This window comes from Phoenix dactylifera, chromosome 1 (assembly GCF_051530095.1).
Source record: "Phoenix dactylifera cultivar Ajwa chromosome 1, Ajwa_hap1_PhDact_Kaust_v1.1, whole genome shotgun sequence".
Classification (NCBI taxonomy): domain Eukaryota; kingdom Viridiplantae; phylum Streptophyta; class Magnoliopsida; order Arecales; family Arecaceae; genus Phoenix; species Phoenix dactylifera.
This window is the reverse complement of record NC_143190.1, coordinates 72,976,213-73,002,590: the sequence shown is the minus strand read 5'-3', so window position 1 is coordinate 73,002,590 and position 26,378 is coordinate 72,976,213. Positions and strand designations below refer to the sequence as shown.

General features: G+C 38.2%; 1 protein-coding gene across 5 annotated transcripts; it reads right to left on the bottom strand.

Moving 5' to 3' along the window:
• Positions 1-5,009: 5,009 nt before the first annotated feature.
• Positions 5,010-25,266, bottom strand: LOC103697512 (coatomer subunit beta'-1). Of its 5 annotated transcripts, none has more exons than XR_015973571.2 (26): positions 24,942-25,244; positions 24,640-24,660; positions 24,439-24,500; positions 24,216-24,270; positions 22,802-22,838; positions 22,393-22,718; positions 22,153-22,284; positions 21,922-22,070; positions 18,848-18,916; positions 18,447-18,597; positions 18,301-18,366; positions 15,616-15,804; positions 14,410-14,550; positions 14,249-14,323; positions 13,980-14,156; positions 13,778-13,869; positions 13,577-13,693; positions 13,001-13,115; positions 12,816-12,887; positions 11,361-11,557; positions 11,126-11,219; positions 10,835-10,941; positions 9,519-9,651; positions 6,128-6,526; positions 5,497-5,549; positions 5,010-5,374 (listed from the first exon to the last, which is right to left on the bottom strand). XR_015973571.2 is itself a non-coding variant. In XM_008779383.5 (25 exons), exons 1-24 carry the CDS (start codon positions 24,942-24,944, stop codon positions 6,380-6,382), a joined length of 2,727 nt encoding a protein of 908 aa, XP_008777605.2. In that variant the 5' UTR covers positions 24,945-25,266; the 3' UTR covers positions 5,010-5,374; positions 6,337-6,379. The 5 variants fall into 5 exon arrangements, 2 of the variants coding, with proteins under 2 accessions (XP_008777605.2, XP_008777606.2); XR_602583.6 differs by having other exon boundaries at positions 6,337-6,526; XR_003383573.4 differs by having other exon boundaries at positions 5,010-5,370; positions 6,337-6,526.
• Between the last annotated feature and the right edge of the window lie 1,112 nt (positions 25,267-26,378).

Genomic DNA, 26,378 nt, shown 5'->3' with positions numbered 1-26,378 from the left:
AGTTGAAACTCGAGTCGGAAGAAAAAACGGGAGCGGACCAGCTCCAATTCCTCCTCGGTCAAAGTGGATCCGACTTCGCCAGGACCAAGCCCCATCTTGAGAAAGAAGGGAGCAAAGATCAAAAATAGAAAGAAAGAAGAAGAGACAGAAGGAGAGAAAGAAAGAGAGGGGAAAAGAAAAGCTTCCGAGCTAATGTGGAAGAGCGACCTACTATGGGGATCACCGGAAATCACCTTTAGGTCGCCAGAAATCGCCTTTAGGTCGCCAGAAATCGCTCCGGGCGTCGTCGAGGAGGCGGCGGCAACTAGAGAGCGAGAGAAAGGAAAAGCGGCGACAGAAGCAAACAAAAGCCTCCTTTTCTAGGGCTAACACGGGGTGTTTATATAGGCCTCTCCAACGGCCAAGATCGGCAACCCTAGATACCGCCTTTCGCCTGGATTGCGCCACGTATCTACCTCGGAAGCCGAGGTGACGCACTTACTCAGGACGTGCGCCTCGGGTACGGAATCGAAGCGCCGTTCCATCGGATCTCGCGGCCTCATCATGGGCCCGCTACGCCGGATTGCCTCGAACGGCGAGCAAGTGTCGTCCCCGCTCCCCTCATTAAAGAAGTATTGGGACGCACGGAGCGCTGACACAATTTTAGCCCCCCAAGCTCCCATTCAGCCAATACGAGACTGAGTGCATCCGACCTCAAGCGGCTGACCTAATTCTCAGCCCCGGGCGACCAACTTGGCTTTAGGCCCCAAACGGCCGATCTAACATCCGACCTCAAAGCGTTCGACTCATTAAAACATCCCCCATCCAGATCACACCACATGTCCACCTCGAGAGTCGAAATAGTGCATTTACTCGGGAAGGGCGCCTCGAATACGGAATCGAGGCGCCACCCCATCGGGTCTTGGTCCTCATCATGAGCTCGCCATACGAAACGGCAACGAAGGGCGAAGAGGCGCCCCCCCCCCTCCCCCCCGCCTCCCTTCCGTTATAAACGCTTCGGAACGCGTGGGGGCGTCAGCATAGTTCGACTCTCCTCGATTCCTGCCACCGTAATAAAGAGTACTACTTCCCACGTCCAAGCTCGTGAGCAGCTTGAACTCGGAAGTCGGGGGGTAGTGTTGGGGGAATCCAGTTTCCCCCCGAGTACATGAGAGCCTTACCGGTACGGGACCGGACGACGGCCGACCTCGGGCGGCCGAACTTGATGCCCGACTTCGGAACGCCCGACCCGAAGGGCGCCCGACCTCGGGAGTCGGACTCCACCAACTGTCCACTGTGAGAACTTTCTTCTACAGCCCGACGCAGGATCACGCCTTGGGCGGATTACTTCACAATTAATATGCCTGACCCACACACGCCTTAGGCGGCTTACTTGACAATTAATGCGCCTGGTCCCAGGACACCTTAGGCGGCTTACGCCGCAATTAATGCGTATGGCCTTCATAAATCTCCGACCTGTTCTACAATAAATGCATGGCTCCCGGCCGTCTGCAAATCTCCAGATCGCTCTCGCAAATCTCCGACCTGTTCTACAATAAATGCATGGCTCCCGGCTGTCTGCAAATCTCCAGATCGTCACATCGAGCCAGCTCGGCCGCAAGGCAATTTCTGATTCCGACCTCGACATGGCATTAACTCCCGCAGCCATGCATCAATTCAGGCAGTGTACCTGGTGGTACGATGACTCACCCCATCACATCACAGGTAACCCAGTATTCCCCTATAAAAGGGACACCCCGCTGCCTTAGCGGGAGAGAAGGAAAAAAGAGCATTTTCTCTCTCTGGAGCTGATATTCCACCTTTTACTTCTGTCCGCCTCTAACTTAGTCATCGGAGGGCCGGGACCGGAAAATCCGGCCACCGGCTTTTTGCAGGTTCTTTCCGGAGGACGCCGCCTGCGCCAGCCTCTTCTCGTCGGAGCTCCAGCCTTTTCTGTCCAGTGGCTGCCCCCGGGCTCAGTTTCCAGCAACACATGTATTTCGGAAGATGAATAGGAAAGTAGATTGAGTCACCGGTATTTTGGAAAGAATTTTTGGACGTACGTTGTTGATTTACCGTTTTTATTATATTTTTTATTTTTTTGTGGCTTAGAATGTATTTATGTTAGAGTTATATAAGTTATCGTTTAGAGGGGAAGGAAGAAAAAAAAGAAAGAAGAACAAAAAGAAGTGGAGGAAGAAAAGAAAGGGAAGAAGGAGATAATGGAGCGCGTACGCTGTAACCCCAAAAAAACGAAAAAAAAAAAACGTACGCGGGGATTTAAAATAGCGCGCACTATCGGACCCCACTTCGAGCCTTTTTACAAACGTGTATAGCCTTCCAATCTACTAGGATGATTACTATTTGACCGAAGTCCTTTAAAAACAAAAAAAAATTAATGAGAGAAGAGGGGAAGGACCATCAACATCAGCATGTGATCAAACACTTCTTTCACCAAGTACCCTATAAAAGATAAAAATAAAAAATTATATATATATAAAATACAGCTAGCATTCCACGCGTCATCTTATCCGGAGAGATCGATGTGATATGATGTGGGCCCGTCTGCCACCTCATCAAAGAGAGGCCAGCTATACCCTGACAAGCGACAACTGGCATGCATCTATTCCGCGGAACCGAACCCCCTGACGGTTCCAGCTGTATCTTTCGCGCGAAAGAAGGATTCACCTTCGTTCGCGCGAATCCACCGTCGGATCGTCCACTATCCGCTTCGAGATGTGTGCAAAGATGAACGAAGGAATTAGGACTGCTCTACGATTTGTGCGGTGTGCAATCCAACGGTTGATATTGTGAAAAAAAGAACGATCATTCTTTAGCGCGAAAGATACAACCCGAACCCTCTGACAGAGCACGTCAAAGAGAGAGCCGCCTATCCACCCACGGGTCCTTACTATTTTAGCTTCCCAAATCCCAAGTGAGCGTCCTTGCCAGTTTTCACGCATTATTCTGCAACCGGACATGGTATAATAATGTGAAATAAAAAAAAATTAGAAGTGAGAAGCGAATGCAGCGTTTAGCACTTTTGTTATTTTTCTTTTTTATAATAAAAAAATTAAAATTTAAAAACTTATTTCTTTTTCTAAAAATTTTTGATAACGAAAAATTCATCAAGGACACTAATTGCTATTTATTTTTCACAACAAAAATATTTGGCAACCAAACATAAAAATTCCTCCACAATACCTTTTCCGTAGTAGATGACGCATATGCGACCGCCTGTGAACATCAAGTAGAAAACACATAAGATACACAATGATTTCTAGTACCGATTCCATATTGTTCATCTCATAGACTTTCCCTCCAACAAATCTTAACGTAGGTATCATAGCCCACTTTCCATCTCATAGATTGGATCCGGGGTACGGATAGATATAGAGATGGTTACCCACTTATTTGTGAGACATGCAGGTTGGCTATGAAGATGGATAAGTTTCAGTCAGTACACATTTTTTGGGAGACAAATAAGGTTGAAGACTGAGTTGTCTCCTATGTTGCATGGTATTTCGGAGAGTTTTACTGGACATTCACAGTAAAACTTTTGTCTCATTTATATTTTTTGCTTTCTTCTAATTTCACTACTGATATAATTATGTTAGAATTATATAAATTGCTGTTTTAACCGAAAAGAAGAAGGAAAAGAAGAAAAAGTACCGTACTTTTGGCATTCGTATTCTTTCCATTCTCTCCGGCCACTACGATATGGGAATGCTATTATTGTCGATGATGATGTTTTGATGGTTGATTAGACTGGAAGGCGCCATTAAGACGGGCTATAGGAGGCAGGAAGAGATGAGAGACTGGAGGATAAGACGGAAGAGAGAGGGAGGGAGCTCTCCCACCAAGGCTATCTCAGGATCATCTTGCTGACCATTTTTGTGATCTCCACAGCACCCGAGCACAGGCGAAGGCATCGAAGAGAGTGGTGGCATCGGGGTAGGAGACGAGTCAGAGAAGTTAGCGAGAGGAGAGGAAAGTGTAGGAGGAAGCAATGGAAAAAAGTTGAGGGTAACCAATAAAGTTCAATGACAGCGATGACCCTCTCCGACGCTCCTACAGCCCTGCTGACGGAAATAATTACTGCATATTGGTCATGGCAATGCCGCAAAAAGACTTCCAAACTTTAATAGGTCATGGAGGTTTTCTCCTCAGCTGAGCTATGAGCTTGTACCGGTATAATAGGATAAAGCAACCACGATATCGCTCGAAGATGTTCCCAGGTACATATTTCAAGTATATCAACCAGCATAGCACAACATATCCAGGATGTCATCTAAGTGAGATATTAGCCCGCATATCAGTTTATTTCTTTATTGTGCAATTGCAATATGATAAAGTTGATAGCACAGTTCATATTATCTCAAAAATAACTAGAGTAATCTGAAGTATTAACCAATAGGGTATATAAAAATTGATCATAATCTCCTAGTCCATCATTTTTAATTTTCAATTAATTCTTAATTATAAAATATTAAAATTGAAGAATACAAATAATATATTTTTTTTTCATTTGCCAATATGTTGTTGATTGTTATCTAAATCACTAAAAAGTCATCGGTATCCTGCCAGATCTCCAACCTTCCTTTACAGGTACCAATTTCCCTATGAAATCTTGGTCTCTAAATTTTTAAAAAATAAACCCACAATTAATTGATAGCAAAAATTTTACTGACAATATCTTGGTTCCATGAACTGAGATGCCAAAATCCAAGAATGAGCTTAAAAAACCCTCAGCTTTTAGAAACCCTAAAATAATGAGCATGAAAGATCAGCTCTTGACAATCCAGTGTGCCACAACAGTTTCCACACATCTCGGCAACTCTACCTTTCTAACAATGTCAGTAGCTTCGTAGAAGCCGCAACCGGACGGGCTGTAAATAAGAACTGTGAGGTTCTTGAAAGCTGTAGCCAAGAATAGCTGCTGCTATGAATTCTAGTAGTCATTGGAAGCCGTACACAAGTAAACACCTTTCAGTTTCCCCAATCCACATGCTGGGGAACAAAGAGAAACATTAAAAAGGTCTAGTCTGTGAAACAGCTAAACCAACATATGCATAGCAACTCTACTATATCTCTCATCCGTGACTAAAATGGGCCAGCAAGTACGAAGTTTGAACAACCAAAAGTCACCGATTGCATTCAATTTTACAACTTCCACCAAAGAATAAAAAAATCCAATGAAAAATGTACTACCTCTAACTTTCACTATATTTCTAGCTTTTCAACGGTACATGCAGAAGCTTTTGATAATACACCAACAGCAAAAGAACTATTAATACTGACCAGAAGTAAATTTCCATTTAGCCTGGGGCTTCCATTGAATGATGAGAGATGGTCAAAGGATCTTCGCCAATATGGTTTCCTCTTAGCAACCTGACTGAAAGGAGAAAAAGAAAAAGCTAAGACTACATGCATAATATTTTAGGAGCAGTCAATGAATCCTGAGAAACAAACAACAAAAAAAAACAAAAACTTTCATGAATACAGTTGCTGACTCACGAGGTAAAAACAACCGATTGTCTTGTAAGCTCCCTACAAAGTTGGAGTAAGAACTGGCAATTCATCAAATGAAACACGGTCAGGCTGGAAAGCTAGGTATTCACCAGGCCAAAACATTTTACAGGAAAATATAAAGAGATTTATAAGAATACGTCTTTCCTAAGAATAAAAGAAATAACGGTATCACGGTGACATGACATCTTTCAAAACAAATTCATCTTATTGCACCATTCCCAAGTACCCACTTTGATTATTAAATAATACTGAAAATTTAGGAAAAAGCCAACCATAAGTAGTTTGGAAAAGGCAGGATGATTATGATTATGGATTAATCATGTAGGGGAAAATAATCCAGTTAATATCTGACAACATAGACTGTCCGGTTCAACTTACATAAATCAGAGCAACAGTGAAAGTTTATTAGGCTCCCCTACATTAACACAGCAAAATGAAAACATATGCTTCCAACATTTCCAAAGAAGCTAATAGAAAAATCATGATTATTCAGGTGAAAAGAAAGGTAGATGAAACTACAAAACTGATGCTGCAAAGCTGCTTGTTGGCAACTATTTGAGACTACCAACAAATAATAAGAGAGATCAAATGTGATCATGACGTCATACGTCACCACCTGAATATTTTCAAATGAAGTGGCAGGTTTGGGTCCCTCCTAGGAGTATTCTGTTATCCACTTGCAGCTTTGACAACAGGCCCCAATTCAGCCTTTTCATGGACCCAAACCTGGATTCCTTGATACTACCAGCACCATAACTAGTAGTCACTGTGCACTAGATGGACTAGATAGAAAAAGTGTACATTCAGAGAAGATTGATTGATCACCAGATAACAAAATTTGGATTCTACACTTGTGGAACGAACTGCTTTAGGCTGACAGAGTTCCTTCATTACTTGTAGCTAATTCTTCATCACCCTCATTGCCATTAATGAGGATTGCACTGTCTGTAGAATCGTCTGCATCAGCTTCAACAGCTTCGACTTGGCCATCCTCTTCGACATTCTCATCCATTACCTGTACATGCATCTCATTAAATTACAATATAAAGAAAGAATAGAATCTGGTGGGAGCAGAAAAAAAAAAGCACTAAGTAAATAAGTGAACAAAAAGCATGCGTAAAACAAAATGTTATACATAATCATAATCAAAGACCAACTTGGCAAGGGTCTAGATCAAGGACCACTGTGATAGTACCAGGGTCTATATTGGTTGTTTGGTGGTATGCTTTGGTATGCCTCCATGTCATTCTATGTCGGGTCCATACCGATACAACAGAGAGGGTGGGGGAGAAGAACGGGAGTAAAGAAAAGAGAGGTAGGGAGGGAGGGAGAAGGCTGTTGGAGTGTGGCGTGACATGGCAGAGAGTGCGGGAGAGGGAGAACAGGAGAAAGGAAGAAGCCACAAAAAGCTCTAGCAAATTGAGAGCGGTCCTCTATGGCTAAAAGCCAATGGGAAGAAACTCTTAGCACTACTACGGGCTTTTTCTGGGGGTAGGCACACATGAGGTTTGGTTTGTTTAAGGCATTTGGTGGAAAGAGACAAGGGGCAAACGAGTCCACTAGCTTCTCTTTCCGGCCTCACTAATACTGCAAACAAGCATGCAAAGCTCCTCTGAGAGAAGATTTTAGATGGGGCACCCCCAAGAGTGAAAAAGAATTCGATCTTTTTAAGCCGAAGATCAACTAGGAGAGGGAGAGGGAGAGAGGAGTGTCTGCTCCTTCACCGATCGTCCGCCACTCTGCCTCTCTTCCTCCCCCCCTCTCTCGTTTTTCCTCTTGTTCCTTCTCCTTCTCTCCCTCCTTTGCCGATTTTTCAATTTTAAGGCCGGAACTATTCCGGTCCGTCGTTGGTACGGCTTGGTACACCTTGAATGAGGTAGTTCGGGATGGTTTCACCTGACACTGGTGTGGATCACTGAGCATCTAGTCCAACCATTAGGTTAATGGGTTAGGCCTGATTTGTATTTAAACTATGTCTAAAAAATCAAAAAATATAAATTTGTATATACAAAATATTTATAAATTTTCTATATCAAAAATCAATCTTAAATTATAGAGTTTTTTGCATGAATAGGCTCCTAAATATTGGATTTTGCATGAATACCCTTCCAAAATTAATATTTGCATGTATACCCTCGTAAAACATTTGTTTTACTATTCTACTTTTTTTATTTTCGTTTTGCATATGTACCCATACTATCTAATGACGTTAAAAAATTAACGGTTTCAAATTAAAATGACTAAAATACCCTTAATGGGTAGATATGCAAATAGATCACGATCCCGATAGCAAGAAAGAAGACAGGGACAATAGTATAATTTTAAAAATTTTATTTTATTTTTAATTAATATAAATTTGATTTTTCTTAATACCATTAGAATAACTGTTATATTAGGGGTATGTGTACAATAACAGACTTTTACGAGGGTATACATGCAAATATCAATTTTGTAAGGGTATTCATGCAAAATCTGATATTTAGAAGTGTATCCATGCAAAAAATCCTAAATTATGTGGATTTACATTCCAAACTACTTTATAGTTTTAGTATAAATAGAAAATAATCATATATCATCAAATTTTTTCAAGAAACTTGTAAGAAACATGCACAAAATGTACACAAAAATTATAATTATAAGTTATTTTTACATTTAATTATTTTAAATAATTAAGTTTTGAAGATTTCATAAAAAATAAAATAATGTATATTCATTTTTTTTCATAAACTATCTTTATTTTTCAGATAAGAATAAAGATTTAGTTATAGAAATGTCATAATATACTTCACATAACTCCAATATGTATTTAAATAAGTATAATGAAACATCCCACTAAACTAACTTTTAGTCATCATTCCCTGGCTTAAAGTTATTTGGTTGCACAGCAGTTCAGGGTCTTCAAGTGCAATTTTGAAACATTTTTCCTTGTTTTCTCCAAAAGCCGGTTTACCCGTGTCCACCAGTTCAATTATGAAACTGACCCATTGAGGAAGCAAGTTAGCCACTTTTCCTGTCTGACTGGCCAGTCCGGTCTGGCTTTTATACTTATGATCACAATATAGCAGGCCCAATGGCAACTATTGTGTTGGATTTTTATGGATCCTTGCTGTGTCATTCATTTTGAAATACAAAAGAAGGTTATTTTTTAGTTTCTTGTCTTAAGCTAAAACTGTGGCTATACCCAGTTTCAATGCCAATTAGCTACGCCCCAGAATTTTAGAACTTCCCCATAAAGCAAAATGAAACCGTTCAAGTTCTGCATAGACAAGACACCAAAAGTCTTGCCTATCATCTCTGATACAACAGGGAAGCACACAGAAGTGTTCAAATCAGTCGACACCGACAACCATCTGATGCGCACGCGCGCACACACTAAAAAAGAGTGTCGGTCTTGAATGAGAATGCATTATTTGTAGAACCTAACCATGCTATAAACCTTGGCAATAGAAATGCTGAAATTGATAAAAATCAATGTTGGAAGAGTTTCATAAAGCAACCAAATACAACATATTGGCAATGCTAATCTTTCTATATTACTAGCACAGGAGAGAGAAAGATATTAAAAAATTAGATAAAATCAAAAGTTCTCGAAATTAGGGTTTTTGAATCCCTGAATGCAGAGAATTCTAGAGAGAGAGAAATTTGGACTTGGTATGGTAACTCGCACTCCCTCTTTTTTCTCATCATAATTTTATTTGTTTTTACTCTTGTACATCGCACGTGCCGTTTGCCTGTATTGTTCTAGTGAATTTGCACATCTCCCAAAGTACAGCAACTAGTTCTCTAACCATCTAACCATGCCTTTTTATGCTAGATGAATTACATAAAAAAAGTCATCTCTTAGTGTTGACATAACTATGCCGTGATTATTATATTAGAAGGACCTTATTATAAGAATTCTAATTGATAAGAATTAATTTCTAAAACAAACTTATTATAAGAACTTTTTACAAGACAAGTGCAATATGCTGAGAAGGGTGACGGGGGACTATGTAAGCACAACATACCTCTTGGCCAGAATCTCCATTTTCGAGCGGCAAATTCTCTTCATCAACTTGCATGTGTTTGAATGCTTCAACAAGACTGATATTTGACTTTTCAGCGTAGCTTAAATATTCATTAGCAGGAGGATAATTATGTCTGTGGTAATGACAGAATATTCAATCAATACTAAGCAACAGATAAATTCTCATTAATTTCAGAAATAGGCCAGCTCCTCGAAAATTAATTTACATCAACTACCTACATGTTAAAAAGAAATTGAAAGAATCATAATCTTTAAATGGTTCAATTTAATTTTTAATCAAAATTCATACAAGTATTATGTATTCTGCTTGCAACTGACAACTCCAAGTGAAAACATGGATAAGCGTGTAACAGTGTAGCTTTTGAAATTTTAATTACAGAAAAAACCATACACAGCATTTTGTCACATGAAATTAATGGTACTAAAGAATTTGCCAACTATCCCATATATGCTTGGATGCCAGAAAGCTTTGTAATCTCTTTACAGGTTAAACCATGAAGTAGGCAAGGACAGTAATTATTCAATGACAATTTCTGTGGGGTTTTTGGTCAACTTGCTTGTGAGTTGCCTTTGCCCTGACTTATCTATCCTCATAGCATGAATCATCATTCCTTCAACTAACAGGAACCTCAGCAAACAGCTAATAGATTAGCCACACTATTTGGCTTGTACAAGAATAGCCCTGGAATGAAAAACAGGAGAAGGAACTAAGATGCCGACATAACCTACCTGAAACAGAATGTCAATGGTGCAGAAAGTGAGTAAACAGAGGTTATGTTCCTAAAAGTTTGCAAACAAATTGGTGAAATAAAAATTCTGAATCCTAACAATGCCATCTTAAATGCAGAGTTGTCCCAATTTCCCTTAAATATGAAATAACATATGTTTCTAAGATACCCTTCAAAAAAAAAAACATATGTTTCCAAGCTACGATAGCAGAGCTTCAAATAAATTGAATAAAATGCAACTATGGTACCAAAGAGGCTTATATTCCTAGTCAAGATTTTCTTCTATAATTGCAGTTTTATGAGAAACTATGTTTAATGATCACGTATATAACATGTTTGATCCGTCAGGCAAAGGAATCAAGTGATGTAAGTAGCTATTCACACAATAAACGTTAAAGCATGGAACCGTTTGTCACTATAACTGGCCATACTAATCTTTAGATGCAAAAGAATGACTATGGAAGGGAATATTATAAAACAAAAACATGTATACTAAATTGAACAAGCTAAAGAAAGAAATGAGGAGAAAAACAAAGAAAAGAACAAGCAATGATCAGATTAGGGACACCTTTCATGGGCAAGATTAGACTCAACGGCAAGAGCAACCTGCCAGTCTTCAAATAGATTTGGATACTCTTCAGGATCAGCCAAAGACTCAGCAGCTTTAGGATTGACCTTCAGAGAAATAATGATAATCACAATCAAGAAAACAAATTGTGGCAGCTTAAGCCTATGCAAACTAAATTCATGTATCAAATAAAGACTGGCAATATTTATTTTTCCGGAACCAACATGCAGTTTCAGGAATCCATTGCATTGAATCACAAATAACAGCTTGAGAAAGTGAAAAAGAAGGAACCTTGTTAAGATCGTTTTTCCAAATTGCAACAATCTCAGAGACTTTGCTTGGCAGGTAGGACCGTGCCATCAATGCTGCTTCAGGTATACGATTGCTGTAAAAGAATTTATGATAACAGTGAAAAATTGTCATTCTGTAGTGAATACAGTTTCCTTAAATGCCTAAAATATTATAACAAAAAGAACAATGAGATGAAGAATTGGTAATTAAAATATAGAGTATAATGCAGCATTACCTCTCCACCAATAGCTGAAGGCAGTCTTCCAATCTACCTAGCAAAAATAGACAAAGAAATGCAACATTGTTTTTCCCTTGCTCTTTAGCAAGAGATGCAAGTTTAGTTATTCCCTCAGCATCACCAAAAGCAGAGTAAAGAAGCAATAAACCACTCAAATCCACTGCATGCGACAAACATTCCTCAGCCAGCTCTAACTGCAAGAAATGAAAAAGGGAATCACTTAAGAATGGAAAATGCAAAATATCATTTCTTTACCTTCTCAACCTCAATAACTATTTCCCACATAAGGACATGAAGCACATTAGTAGCAACAACTCCAGCATAAGTCTAAGATGAAAATTCCAGATGACAACAATCCAAGTTATAGAATTCAGAATTTGTGCCCCAAAAAGCATTGTTTATCATTATGAGACAGAATATAAAGGAGCTTCAAGTTCCATTTCGTCATCGGTATTGAGGAGTAATCTAGTTTTATCATGTGGAAATACCAGCTTGATCTATTAATTTTGACTGAAAGCCAATCTATGTAAAAGATAAATAAAGTCAGCTAACCTAAAATACATCCATTTCCTATTTATACTACATATCAACTGGATGTTCAAAAATGATAAAAAAGCACTATGCTATAGTAAACTTCTATATCAACCATGTTACAAAATACAAATCTTATTTTTCCCATACATGATGCCTCGAATGGTGTGAAGGAAAAACTGCCTCCAATTGAGCAGCAGTTCTAGCATAAGCTCATGCACAGTACAAGTGCCTCTTGTAAAAAAGGATGACCCCACCTGTAAGGGCATGCTGCCACCCATCGATTGAATACACATATGTGTAACTTTCAGATAATCATAAGCATGACAGATTTGCTGTCATTATAGGTGGGGTACCACCTTCATGTATTGTGGCCCATGTGGCACAATTCAGCATGTGGATGACAGCATGCCATTTTATCACAGGACGACAAATCTATTTCTATGCCTCAAGTTATCTAAGATAGCAAGAAATTTTGATTTCTGTCTTGATGGCCAATGTAGAAGGGCTAGTGCAAGGTGTGCATATGTGACTGCATCCTGAAATCAGTCAATCTGCTACACTGCCTCTAGGTTGTTAGAGTAAAAATACATATTCCTTTTTCTTCTTTCTGAATTCATGGCTAATACAAACTTTCTAGTATTTGCAAAATTGTCCATTTAGCAATTTATATAATACTCACTTCATTTCCAGATGAACCTTATTAAATTACTACGTTCTAAAATACATTCATATACTTGTGTTATTGAACATGGCTTTAGAAGGATCCAAACTTCAACAGAAATACATATTGAAATAGATTTATTTCATGTAGCGCCACAAGCCATCAAAACTGAATGAGACACCAACAAATCATATAGAAACCTGCCTTAGCAGCAAAAGTCAACACCAGGTAAGAAAATCTCTACAGTTATTGAGTACCTTCCCAGTAGACATAGCTAATTCTCCCAACTGTTTCCATTTAGATTCACTTTGCACTTCAAGGGCTATTGCCTGCAAAGCATATTTGTCATCAACTGTGCAAAAAAAGGATTGCAAGATGGCTCGCTCACATGTTGAACCATGAAATTATCTATAATGTAGGCATTCAACCAACTATAGCATACCTTTGCAACCTCTAACCTCCCAAGCTGAATAGCAAGATCAAATTTGTAATTTGGATCAGTAGCTACTTCCAAAGCATCCTCTAGCATACCCCGAGACTCCAAGAAATGAGCTACACTGGCAATATAAATGTTCCAATTGAAGAATGGTTTATAACAAGCTTACAAAACTAGAAGATTAAGACAATAGCAGGAGAAGAAAGGTTATACATTCAGGATGATAAAACTGACCGCAAAATGCTCGACTGACATTCAGACTATGCCAGAGTAAAGATCCACATTAAATTATCAAGATATCTTCAAAAGAAGAAACTCATAGAGCAGCTATCTAGCTATCTTTTGCATTATATTCACAAATATCCCAATATCCCATTGCAGAATAACAAATTGAGCACAATGTAACTTTTAAACTAGCAGTTGGTTTACATGTCATGCAGAGAGAAAAGAGTACTATGCCAAAAGCATAAATTCAATCATGTAAACGGCCTTTTTTAAAATTAAAAAAAAAACACTATGTTCCAGTTGATTTCTAGTCTAGGGTAAGTAAAACTAAGAAATTATAGAAAAATATGGATATACCTATTGTGATGTTCCTTGGGAATTGATGGTAAAATTTCATTTGCACGCTCCAAGTCCCCACGCATCACAAGTGTTTTATATTCAATCAAACTAAGGAGTAAGGTGTACCCCATGACACTGCAACAGAAAAGATTCATGAATCACAGCAATTCATTGCTATGAAGGACAGAAGACTCAAGAAAAAGTGTCCAGTAAATTTACTTAAACTCCTTGTCAATAAGATACACCCGACTTTGACTAGCAAGATATCCAAGCAAGTACATAGGGCGGTCCAAGTGGAACATGGTGGTGACCTATAATTAACAGAACAGGTAGTAACAAACAATGAGTCACAAAACAATGTAGGTACCCAATTTTATATTTTACAAGCATACATGGCTACAAAGAACTTATCAGAATATACCTCACCACCAACACAATAGTTTAATCTCCAAGATGAATTATTGTAGATGAAACAGTCTCCAACCCATAGTCCTGTCCGGACCCGCTCATTTGTTTCATGAAGAAGCTCAAATGCATCGTCAACACCTTGCTCATCCATGGCCTTTCCACTTTCCAGACAAGAAGAAACAGTGTCTCTCTGTAGGAAAAACCTACACTTGTATCAACCCATCCATCACATGCATGGGTATACATGCGAGTATAAGAAAGTTTTTAAGTCAACAAGCTTACATTATACTTTAGGATGTAAAACGATGTGTCACTGGCAATTGTAACTAGGTCACCACTATCAGCCCAATAGAGATTCTGAAACAGTCAATCATGAATATAATGAGTACCAAAATTGATGCAGTTGGAAAACCCAAAGCTTGCTTGGTAAAGTTTAAACTTACTTTGACATTGACATCAATCCGCCGAATTAATCTGCATTCAGCCCAATCATAAAAGCAAATAAAGTCATTGGAACACATAGCCAGTAGAGTTCCCCCAAAAATACGTTCTGCTGAGAACGTAGGCCGTATACTTTTCTTTTCCTGAAATATGAAAATCTTCAAGTTCGGTTCCAATACCCATAAAACAGAATACGACACTGCTGCTTGCAATTTATGATTATAGAGTTTGCAATATTATGATGACAAGCAGACATGTGCAAGCATACATTTGTCAGTGACATAAATACCCCACAGACAATGAAGCGCCTAAATGATGATGGGTATCTCTAGCCTTAATTATTCTGAAGTACCTGATAGATGAGGCATAAACATCCTAACATAACTTCTTTCGAAAAATAATTTTAAAAAAAATTCTATCAGAACACAGATTCATTGGACCAGGATTACAAAACCATGAGGTAATACAAATCACAATCTAGACATTATGCCAGTTAAGAATTCACCTGGATTCAAAAATGATAGTAATATTCTAAATAATAAATATAATTATGATATGTGTGTGCGTGGATGAGTGAAGACACAAAGCAAAAATGAAATAATATAAGAGCCATATGCAGCAGATCTCAAGAAATAAATAGAGACCTAAAGAAACAGCATAGGGGATCAAATCCATGGAGGCGGACTTGCAGACAACAACCAATCAACAAGATAAAGGAAGTTAAATTTTTAATTCTTGATTATTCAGAGAAACTTGAAGAAAAAACATACAAACTTTGGTGTCGTTAATATCTCTGCAACAGTGCTTTTGCACTATATTTGACATGACAATATAGACGTTGCCTCATGTCTCAGAGAAATGGTGTTTCCTTTAAATAGGAGCTCCTGACCATCAAATGACTATGGGATTGACCAACCTCCACCCCCCAACCTCAAGAAGACGAAGAAGAAGAAGAAAAAGAAAAATATTATTATAAAACTAATTCTTAAACTTCAAGAGAAATAACAGAAGTGTAATATTTCCTGGGAAGGAGAATCTGAGGCACATCAAAACACAATATGACAGGTTTAGAAACAGAATCCCACTATGTTCAAGCAAAATCTTGCTGTGAAAATAAATAAACGGAAAAAGTTGCTACAGAAGCCAGAAAATTCGGCACTATGCAACATTTCCTGATTACGAGAGAAGAAACTAGATATAAGGCAAACCTGAAAGTTCTTGCTGAATATCCTAATTCTTGAAGTATTTTCCCTAACTGCATACTCTCCATCAGATGACCAGACAAATTCCAGAGCAGAGCCAAACGATCTATTTCTCCATGCCAAAGCGGTATATATAATGTATTCTCCATCTCCACAGACAACAACAAATCTTCCATTCGGATTGTGCTTTAGGCTCTGAATAAAAATAAATCAACAAAAAGTAAACATATGAATATTGAATAAAAATTGGAACAGCCAAAGTGCTGGCGACAGGAATTATGCACACATTATCTGTTATATACTCTGAATCAGCAGAAGTACAGAAAAATCAGCAAGTGAACTTTCTGGTCAAAAACAAACATTTCCTAGCTTCCCAAAATAACCATACTCATTTCAACAGTTAAAGCTAATATCTATTGCTACCTCATGGTAGGCGGTGTTTGGTTGGAGCTTGAGACCTAGAAAAGGGCCTCATGCCAGCCAAATACTATTTGCAAAATAGGAAAGAAGAGAAATAAGCTATGCCCAATCAAACCATCTTATGCCCATTTTTTGGCATAGGCTATTCCATCTCTATCTTGGAATAGGCTTATGCTCATTCTTTATGTCCATTTCACCATAGATTGTACCTCTGAAATTAATTTTACATTGTCCACTACATTACATATATATTATAATATGATAATCAATATATTATCTATAGCATTACTAGCGTGTTATATAAAATATTACTAGCATAATATAATATAACACGCAATATATTATATATAGTATTACTTGCATAAAATATTGTTATTCTTTTTGTACTGTAATAAGATGTTATAATAATATACTATCATAGAATAATATTATAATATGATACTGTAATATCCAATATTTAAATATAATTTAGTACGCTATAATAATAACATATAATATAACATTATATTATATTTATTATACTGTAATCATGTTTGATGATTCATATTAAATTTTTAAATTAAATTAGTGAATAAAAATGTCATAACATTATATTATTATAATTTATGATATAGATAATATATAATGCTATTCTTTAGTATTGATATTATATTTAAAATATTAATATTATCACATACAAAATATAATATAACAGGCCAAGGGTAGTTCTTTCATTTCAAAAAATTGATAGTTTATTCCAATTTTCACCTTAATCTAAAAATTTTGACAACCAAAAGAATCTAGCACAAACACTCTGCATAGCTATGCCACCAGGCATAGCTTTCATTATTCCCATTTTCCTTGTTCCTACCTAATGCCACCACAGAGTTTTTCTAACTGAAGTGTATAGGACTACTGATTGTCTTAAAACTTTTATTTGAAATATGATGTCAATTATAAAATTTTTATTTAAAATGTGATATCAATTATAAACTCTAGACTCACTGAAAGACTTCATACGCAAAGTCGATATACTTACCATGGTCTTAAATTTAGTCTCGCGGAAAATGTACTGGGAACTTGGTACAAACAATATAGACACTGTAAGTACCTCCATCAAGTCTGCTTGCCCATTGAAGCCCCATCCACACCATTCCCTCTATTCAAGCTTTTAGGATGCATTGTACAGCATTTGCTACTAAGGTACAATTTAGGTGTGCCAAAGGTCTATCTTGCAATTGAAAAAAAGCTATATCACATGTACCCAAAAAAGAAGGAAAAAAACCACATCATGCAAGAACACTCAAAGTGCAGCAAAGAAAACTATGGAGAAGATAACAGAGCATAATGCTGAGACTTCGAGAGTTACCAATAGTATGTTGGACACTAGATCCCCACCTATGTTACATTTCTAAATCAGAAACTCCTACTTACTCATTGAGTTGAAAATTTTGGTGTTATACTCAATCTCCTATCTAGATATTTGACATATAAAATTTTGATATAGAGCACCATAATGATTGTCTTATATGGTAGATTATACAGATGTCTTAAACCCTTTAATTAACAAAAATGTCATATTACTGTTCAGGCATCTTCTCCGAAGCTAAATGGCTAATATAACTAATAAGTACTTCAGATATTGGCTGCCTATTGAATTTCTAATGAAATCTTGATTTACTTGGAGTCCAACTGCAGAGTCCACTAAAATAACGGATAAAACCTTCATCTCATAGAAGGGCTTTTCTGTTCTGCAAAAAAAGAGAAGTACAATAGCAAATGACAAACAAGGCCTTAAAATGTCATACCATTGAACAAGCCATTTCTACAGCTCCAATAAGCACAGAGCCTAAGCAGTTATCACCAAAATTATGGAGTGAAGAAACTTTTTTTAGACAAAGAAGTCGTGACGTCAGATTTTTATAGAGAAGCTCATAACAAAGCTTCCTCTGTCCAGAACTAGCAATATTATTCCACGTGAACATCAAATGAGGTAATTCAAATTGGTTACTGCCACTCTGTCTTTCCAGTAGAAGATTTTTTCTAAGCAATCTTTTTCTTTGGGGCTAAGAAAAGAGGAGCCGAAGCCACCCAGGTTACAATCTTTCAAGGCACGACACCTTGAGAGTCCGCCTCAGCAAGGCCTAACAGTCTACATGGAGATCAGAAGACCAGAGCATCCGGCCTTTCTTCAATCACCATACCCATTTTCTGACTAGTTTAAAAGTCAAGAAAAAAAAATTCAACAACAAAATGTGGCACAAGCAACTGAATGCTGAAAAGCAGGCATACTTGTGGATAAAGATCACAACTCCCCAACTCCTTCACAGCCAAAGGCAATCTTTCTCCGTCCGTCACCTGAAAGAGTTAATCATACATCTCAGCCAACTCCCATAGGATATAGAGCAGCTTCTATAGAAAATATCATGCTAACTAACCTCAAAATCTGCACCAATTGTTTTCATGTTTACAGTTTGAATTTCATTATGCTTAGCCCATATGATTTTCCCACTGTTGTCCATACTAGCAACAGGTACTTCACGGCCAATTTTTATCATAATGGTTCCTTCATCATAACCAATTACGACCCTGCAATTACAATCATCAATGCATTAAAACGAGAAAATGACAATAAAGTCAAATCAGTAAAGAAAAACTACTAGGTTTTCAAAACCAATTGAAGGACAAAAATTTCACCACATATAGACTTAAAATAGATATAGTAAAAGTATCATAAGATGATCCAGGCTAAACTTAAATGATTATAATGCCTCCACAAGCCACTCGTACCATAAGCATAACAATCAAAAAAGCAAGAATTGAGATTTGATACATTTACCTCCTTGATCCTTTCATGTATCCCACTGCCCAAACCCGTTCAAGTCCATAATTTAGTGTGTTCTCAAGGCTGAAAATGACCAGAATCAGAAAGCAACCAAGGAGGAAAAGAACATCAATCAGATACCTTAGTTCCTCAACCAAAAAGCAAGACTAGCATCGTGCACCATAATAATGTCCTTCGAGCAAAAACATAAACATAAAAATGAATATATGTAATTTCATAACCAACAATATTTCATCTGTATCTACTTTAGTAAATCATTCTCAACTTGAAATATAATGATGAATAATACTAGAAACACTTTTGATCAATATAAAGTTGACAAGAAAAAAAGTAGCAAATAATGATTCATTGCCAAGGTGCCTCAAATGTGGAGGTAAGTACCACAGTTTAAACAGCTGACATTTCAAACCAACAGACAAGAACCCATAAACTTTTTGAATGATGAAGAAGCTAGTAGACGTGGGTTCAGCAGTACCATCCATCTCACCAGGTCAACCTAAAAACTCAAATTCCAGTGAACATGTTATCAGGAAGTGGCAGGCACTAAAAAGAATGAAAATGCAAGCAATGCAGTGAAAGGCAGGTCCCTACTAGTACATGATCATGTGTCAATAAAATATAGCCAAGACCAAGGTCTGCAGAACCGCACCGGCCTCTCTCTTCCTCTCTTCCTCTCCCTCCCTCTCCCGCTCTCTCTCTCTCTTTTCCTCTCTCCTGGTACCGACTCGTCCTGCTGGGCAACCGGTACTGTGCCCGGTACCAATTTCGCCGACGTTGGTCAAGACCTTGATGAGCATCATCATATCATCATTAACATGGTTAATTTGTCATTTATGTGTTCTTCCTTTTCGTTTTCAAAGTAATTGCAACATCAACAAATCAACATATCTTTGCAGAATAATCATTTTATGGATCACAAGTTGCCTGTTTCTCCAAGCAGTATTTTGTGACGAACTTTCTGGGGACAATATTAACTTGCAAGAAAATTTAAGATCCTAAGTATTTATCTGTTGTTATAAAAATTGAAATATATTCCTATATTATATTCAACAAAAGCACAAACTTTCACTTTCCATCCTACGACAACTATAGTTGACCTATCAATCTGCAACTGCATTCTTGATTTCCTTTTGAAGCCATCCTTCTTACTTCTGTTAGTGCATGATACGTACTGAACAATGGTACAGTTTGTATTGTTTGTTTTTGATCAGCAAACTATAACAAGCTTGACCCTTATGTAATTCCATAGAGATGTTCAACTGTCAGTACACCACCACTGATTCCCATCACATTTATCATCCAAATGGTTTCCCTCTTCATATGCATGATTACCCCAAGCATAAGTTATCCCATATTAGCATTCCCTCCAAACTTTGCTATCATTCTACATGGCCAATACATCCCCAATTTGCATATCAGTTACCTCAAATATTCATATTGATAATATATACGCATTTTTTTGAGATAGAGAGTAAGAGAGAGAGAGAGAAAGAGAGAGTAGGGGGGCAGATGCAGAGCCCAAAACACAGTAAACAATGTGAGGAACCTCCATGATCTAAAACATCCATCACTTGATAAGATTCTAATAGCAATAACTAATGCATGAGAAAAAATAAAAATAAAAGCAAGAACATAGATCTATGTGGCACCACAATCGATGATATCACCAAGGTTGAAGAGATATGAGAGTACTCGCTAAAATAAGGGTACTACATGAGATGGAAATCACAAGGATAGACACAAAATATACTAGACTGAGCCATACAGCATTCCCCAAACTCATACCAGCCAAATATTGCTCAAATAGGATTCACTGGCTCATTACCATGATATGGTGTGAACTGAGTCTGATTTCAACACCTTTTTTGCTAAAGAGCATTTCCTGCTCATTTGAAGGTTTGTCCTAGAATGGAAGAGACACACATCAAGACTAATAACAGATACAATGTTGTCCCCCAAATGCCACATTAGTAACTACAGGCTTCATTTCCCCTCCATATAATTTTGTTCATGATATGTTTAGTCACTCTTACTCCAGCGCCCATGTTGTCCTTCACATATAGCCATCAGTGATTCTAAGCTTTGGCTCTTTTTCCAAAAGGCCTCTACCAAAGGCCACTGAATCGATCCCAAGATGGAGTAAGAAAGTAATGGTCAGGCATCCTTTCAGCAACAAGCTGAAAACACAGGGAGATGGATCCTAGTCTGGTATAGAGAAGTAAAGCATTCAGCCTTCTGGAAGCAACAGCTCTACCAATTGAAATTAGAAAATGCAAAGTATAGACTGGAATTTTTTTTAATAAAAAATATGAAGGGAATGACATTATAGAAATAAGAAAACTTAATAACTCTGCAGCACACTTCCCTTACAAACTTTCAACTTAACAATACTGAAGACAAAGATTATAGGTAAATACTATAAGCAATATATTAAGTAAAAAAGTTAGCAGATTATAATAAAAATAAAGAATATATGTTACATATGCCTTGTAGAAGACTCAAGTTCTATGCATGTCATACATCACTTATGTAGACAAAAATTTGGTAATTGTGTTTCAGGTTCAATCTTCGACTTCTTGTCTACGCCTTGGATATAAATCAAATCCCTATTTAGATGTTAAAACTTGTTTCCTCTTTGAATAGATTCATTCCATCTATGGAATCTTGGAGGTTCACTGGCATGAGCTGGAATGAAATAAATGATAATATAAGGTGTTCCTATCCACCAACTGGCCTCCTAGATTTCATGGCGGGCCTCACTCTTACCTTGAATTGCGTTAGCCATAGAGATACCACTAATAATAAAGTGTCCATATCAAGTTGAAAGTGAGCCTTAAAATATTTTTAAACTTTTAATAGATCATACATTGACTCATTGAAGAAATCATATAGAAGGAATAAGGCTTGTCATCAAATAAAAAAGCTATAGAAACAATGTAATGTGTGACATGAATAATCTCTTTTACAGAGACTTTTCAAATTAGCATAAAGCAGTATAATACTTTCATGATAGAATTGCATAGGTATCAAGAACAGAACGATCATCGTTTAGGTAATACAGAACTTACCGATATGTAGTCCCATGCCATATCCTAACAGTTCCATCTTCAGAACCCGTTATTATAATTGGCAGCTCAGGGTGAAAACAGACAGCTGAAACATTGTGCGTGTGGCCTTCCAGTATTTGAACACAACTCTTGGTTTGGTAATCCCAGACCTGACAGCATAAAATCTATCATCAGGAATGCATCAAACTAAACTAAAGACATAGGCCAGCAATGTAGAATTAAATGGCAGACCTTTGCAGTATGGTCATCAGAACCAGTAATTAGATACGGCCTATCACCACCAGTAAAGTAATCAACACAATTTATTCCTTTGGAATGGGCATCTAATGTAAAATTTGGGTCTGGCGAACCAAGATTCCAAATCTGGAAGATAAATTTGGTAGAAAGATTAGGTAAACTGAAATATGATGACGAATGATAGCCAAAAGGTAATATTGACTTCACCAATGTGGGAAAAAAATAAAGTGAGACCTTTATTGTACGATCAAGGGAGGCACTTGCAAATGTATTGGTGTCTTTTGGATTAAAAGTGACTTGCATCACATAGTGAGAATGTCCCTCAAAAATCTGAGTACACATCCAACCCTTCTCCCAGTCCCAAAGCTTTATCAACATGTCATCAGATGATGACAGAACATATGGAAGTGTTGGGTGGACAGCCACACACCTAATGTAATCTGTGTGTGCTTCAAAAACTTTAACCTTGTCCATTGTATTATAATTATACACCCGAATGAACATATCATCTGCTCCAGCAACAACCCACTGTTTGCGTGCTATAAATTTTGCTGATCGCACTGCAAAGTTAACATGTAAACTTCCAAATGAACTGCAAGCCATACTTAAAAAAAAAGTTACAGATATGAGAAGATCAACATACCAGGTAATTCAGTCATCTCAAACGATTGCACAATAGTCTGTAGGAAAAAACAAAAACTTTAAATTAACTTAATCAAAAAGTATAGCAACAAACGACAACTGTCTAATGACTCTTTTAAAAAAAAATTTCTAATAGTTGATTAGGTAAACTTCAATGAAACAAAAACAAGATATGCACAAAAAGGTAAAAACAGCAGAACTCTGAAGAAATATTTAAGAAGGTATCAGAAAGGCAGGAAGGTGGCAATCATATGCATGTGAAACATTTTCACTTTTATTTAAAAGCGTGGGGGGGAAGGGGTTTTTTTGGGGGGGGCACAAGGCGCTAAACCGGGAGGGCAGACAGGAAAGCCAGAGCAACCAATGTTAGGATGTTAGAGAATAAGAGAATTTGACAAGTCACTACAATATGGCAAAGAAATGGAAAGGACAAGTAACTACAAGAGGGTGTTCTGTAGAATTGGATGTTAAAATTTTGTAACCTTTGCTTCTATTTTTGGGACAGACTGATTTAAATTTAGAAAACAGCATAAGCAACACATTAGCAAACTTATTGACTCCTTTAAATCCCTCTGTCTCTTTTCAAGAAATTGATGAAGCTTCTCTTGAACAAAAGATGCATGTGGAATTTCATTTTACTCAGAAAAGAAGGCACTATCAGGATGAGTAATTTTTACCCAGGGAGTCAGCTAAAAATGTACAAATAGCTCCGACCATTAGACATTAAGTAAAATAATTCACTACTAAGCTGATCCTTAAAAAATCAATTAGACTTTACTGATCCTAAACCTGTCATATAGATATTAAGTAAAACAAATCCCTTCTGTCTTCACCCATGATTGGTGAACCAATCCAAGTGAATTTGACAATATGAACCTAAGTTATGTAGAACATGTTCATGTCAATCCAAGAACCACATGAGATGAGTGAGATGATGACTGTACCAATGGTTATCTAATTTAGCAAACACTTTGCCATATACATATACATACGTACATATATACATATACATACATGCATACAAATATATAGACTCCACACCTAACCAATGGCATGATTAGTATGACATTAAATCTGATAACAGAAGACAGAAGTGTCTCATCTTCATATAGTTATTTTAATGCACAAAAGTATGGGAGTTTCATTATTAATAATATTTTTGAAAATAATGATGACAATGTTCGGTAGCAAAGAAGCATAATATTCAGCATCATTATTATGCAGTATGTTCCTTAAGTGATCAAAATTGGTTTTAGAATAGGCAGCAAAACATAGCTATTATGAAGTTTTTGCCTAATCAAGAGTAGCAGCAAATTCTGCCGTTATGTATCCACCATCTCAAGAAATTAGAAGATGGAGGTTACATGAGATAAGCTAATGGAAGAGGAAGAATTCGGTGGACAAAAGTTACTTGCCTGTGTTTGGTAGTTCCAGATGCAGACACTTCCAGAATAAAGACTTGCAAGAACCCTACAGTAAGAATTATAAACAAGCAGGATTATCAGTTATGAAAACCTATAAACACTTTGCTTACATTTACAAAGAATGCAAAACAAGCTATGTAATTTTCAGAACACAAAAATTAGATGCAAATTTACAAAATAATCATCAAGCGCAATTATTGAGACATCCGATTACCATGGCTCTGTTGGATGCAGATCCACAGATTTTACTCTTTCTGACCTTTGAGCGAGTTTCCTCTGGTTCATAGATCATCATAAGCAATATTAGTATAAGAAATTCAAGAACCAGAAATTAAAGATCCAACTAGAGGATCAAGAAATGCATAAGATCTAATTAATTTCTATTAAAATATTCACGAGGATGGATAAGAAGTACCTTTATTTCTAGTCTGAGAGGCTGCAACAATCGCCAAGGCCACAAACAAATCAAGAGAATAGCACAAAGAAAAGAAAATTCGTCAGCTATCACTGGAATCCTAGATCTCAAGAAAACCCAAAGTCGTACCAGATCCAAACCGATAAATCGGTACAAGAACTACAAATGCATGAAAATTCGAAGGATTTACACATGATTCGAACAGCTGCTCGACAGTTCCTATATCGAAGAGATTCGGACCAGATCTAACCTCTCATCAAGCAAGAGAGGCGATTCAGGAGACGCGAGTTGAGAGAACGTACCATCTTGGCCTCCGAAGCCGCGAGGCGATCGAGAGGCGCGGGGCTGCGGGCAAATCCAAGCGGATCAAGAAGCCAAAAACCCTAGAAATCTAGGATTTGGAACGGCCGAGAACGGAGGGGACGAGGGGGAAAGCTGGGGATCGACGAATCTTCTCCGATGAAGGAGAAGAAAAGAAAGATCGAGGGGGAAGCAGAAATATAGATGCTCTGGCTTCGGGAGCGATGGGAGGAACGGGGGGGCAGTTCGCAAGATTGGTAACCAAGAACAACGGGGAGAACAAACGAAAGGACATAGATTTTGGTAAATTTACGGAACAGCCCATCCTTGTAATTAATTCCTAATAGGGGATAAAATGGATCGCCGATAGGTGATCATTCCATTCCGACCGAGCAGACCTCAGCACCAATCAGGATCAGCCGACCTCGCCCAAATCTCTCTACTACTACGATCTGCAGCAATCTTCTCTAACGACATGCCCCGAACTCGGGGCACCAAGCATCTCCAACGACGTGCCCCGACCTGAGCTCGAGGCGCCAAGCATCTTCAACGACGCGCCTCAGCTCTAGCTCGGGGCGCTATCGAACCTCAGAATCGGAAAGGCCAAGCCAACCTCGGAGTTCGCCGAACCGACCTCATCAAACATATATCGTGGCCTCCAAGTTGGCCCGATCTCATTGCTCATCAAACTAACCTTAAATAAATGTTGCGGCCTCTGAGCGAGTCCGACCTCACCCACGGCCGCATCCACGTGCGCACCTATGCTCGCCCCTACGCCCGCATATGTGATCGTATATTATAACCTTACCGCGCCATGCTTTACTTGCTGGCAACTCTACGACATGATGACTAGGGGCCATACCTTGCTGCCAAGTGCCATACTCTGTTAACGCCGGCAATGCCATACCGTGTGCAGTAACAACTCGAAACCTGTGCCCCAAGCAAGCCATGGCCACACGCCACCTGGCCTTCACCATTTTCTCCCATAATGAGGACAGGCCATACCTCCGCCACTTGGGCACCTCTGTGGGGATGATAAATAGCTCAATCAGGTAATGCTTAAGGACTTTTGGCTGCTCCACCTAAGACTCACTCTAACTTAATCATCAGAGGGCTCTCACCAGAATCCCACCTGTGAGACTTTGTGCAGGTCTGTCAGCGCACAGGAAGAGACGTCCTTCTTCCATCCTGATCGGTAGCTTCCCTGACTCCTCCAGTGTGGTCACCCTTGGGCCGAATTTGAACCACAACATTTCGTACTACAGAAAGGGCCTAAGTCGTGATCATGAGATTGAGGAGCCACGGAGCTTCAAATACATCGAGGAGCCGGGCACCAACTCCCGGCAACTCGTTTCAGAGTCCACCCCTTGCAGCACCTATACCGGTGGACCAAACTCCTCAGGTCCAGCCAGAGCAGTTTAATCTGCTCATCTAACAAG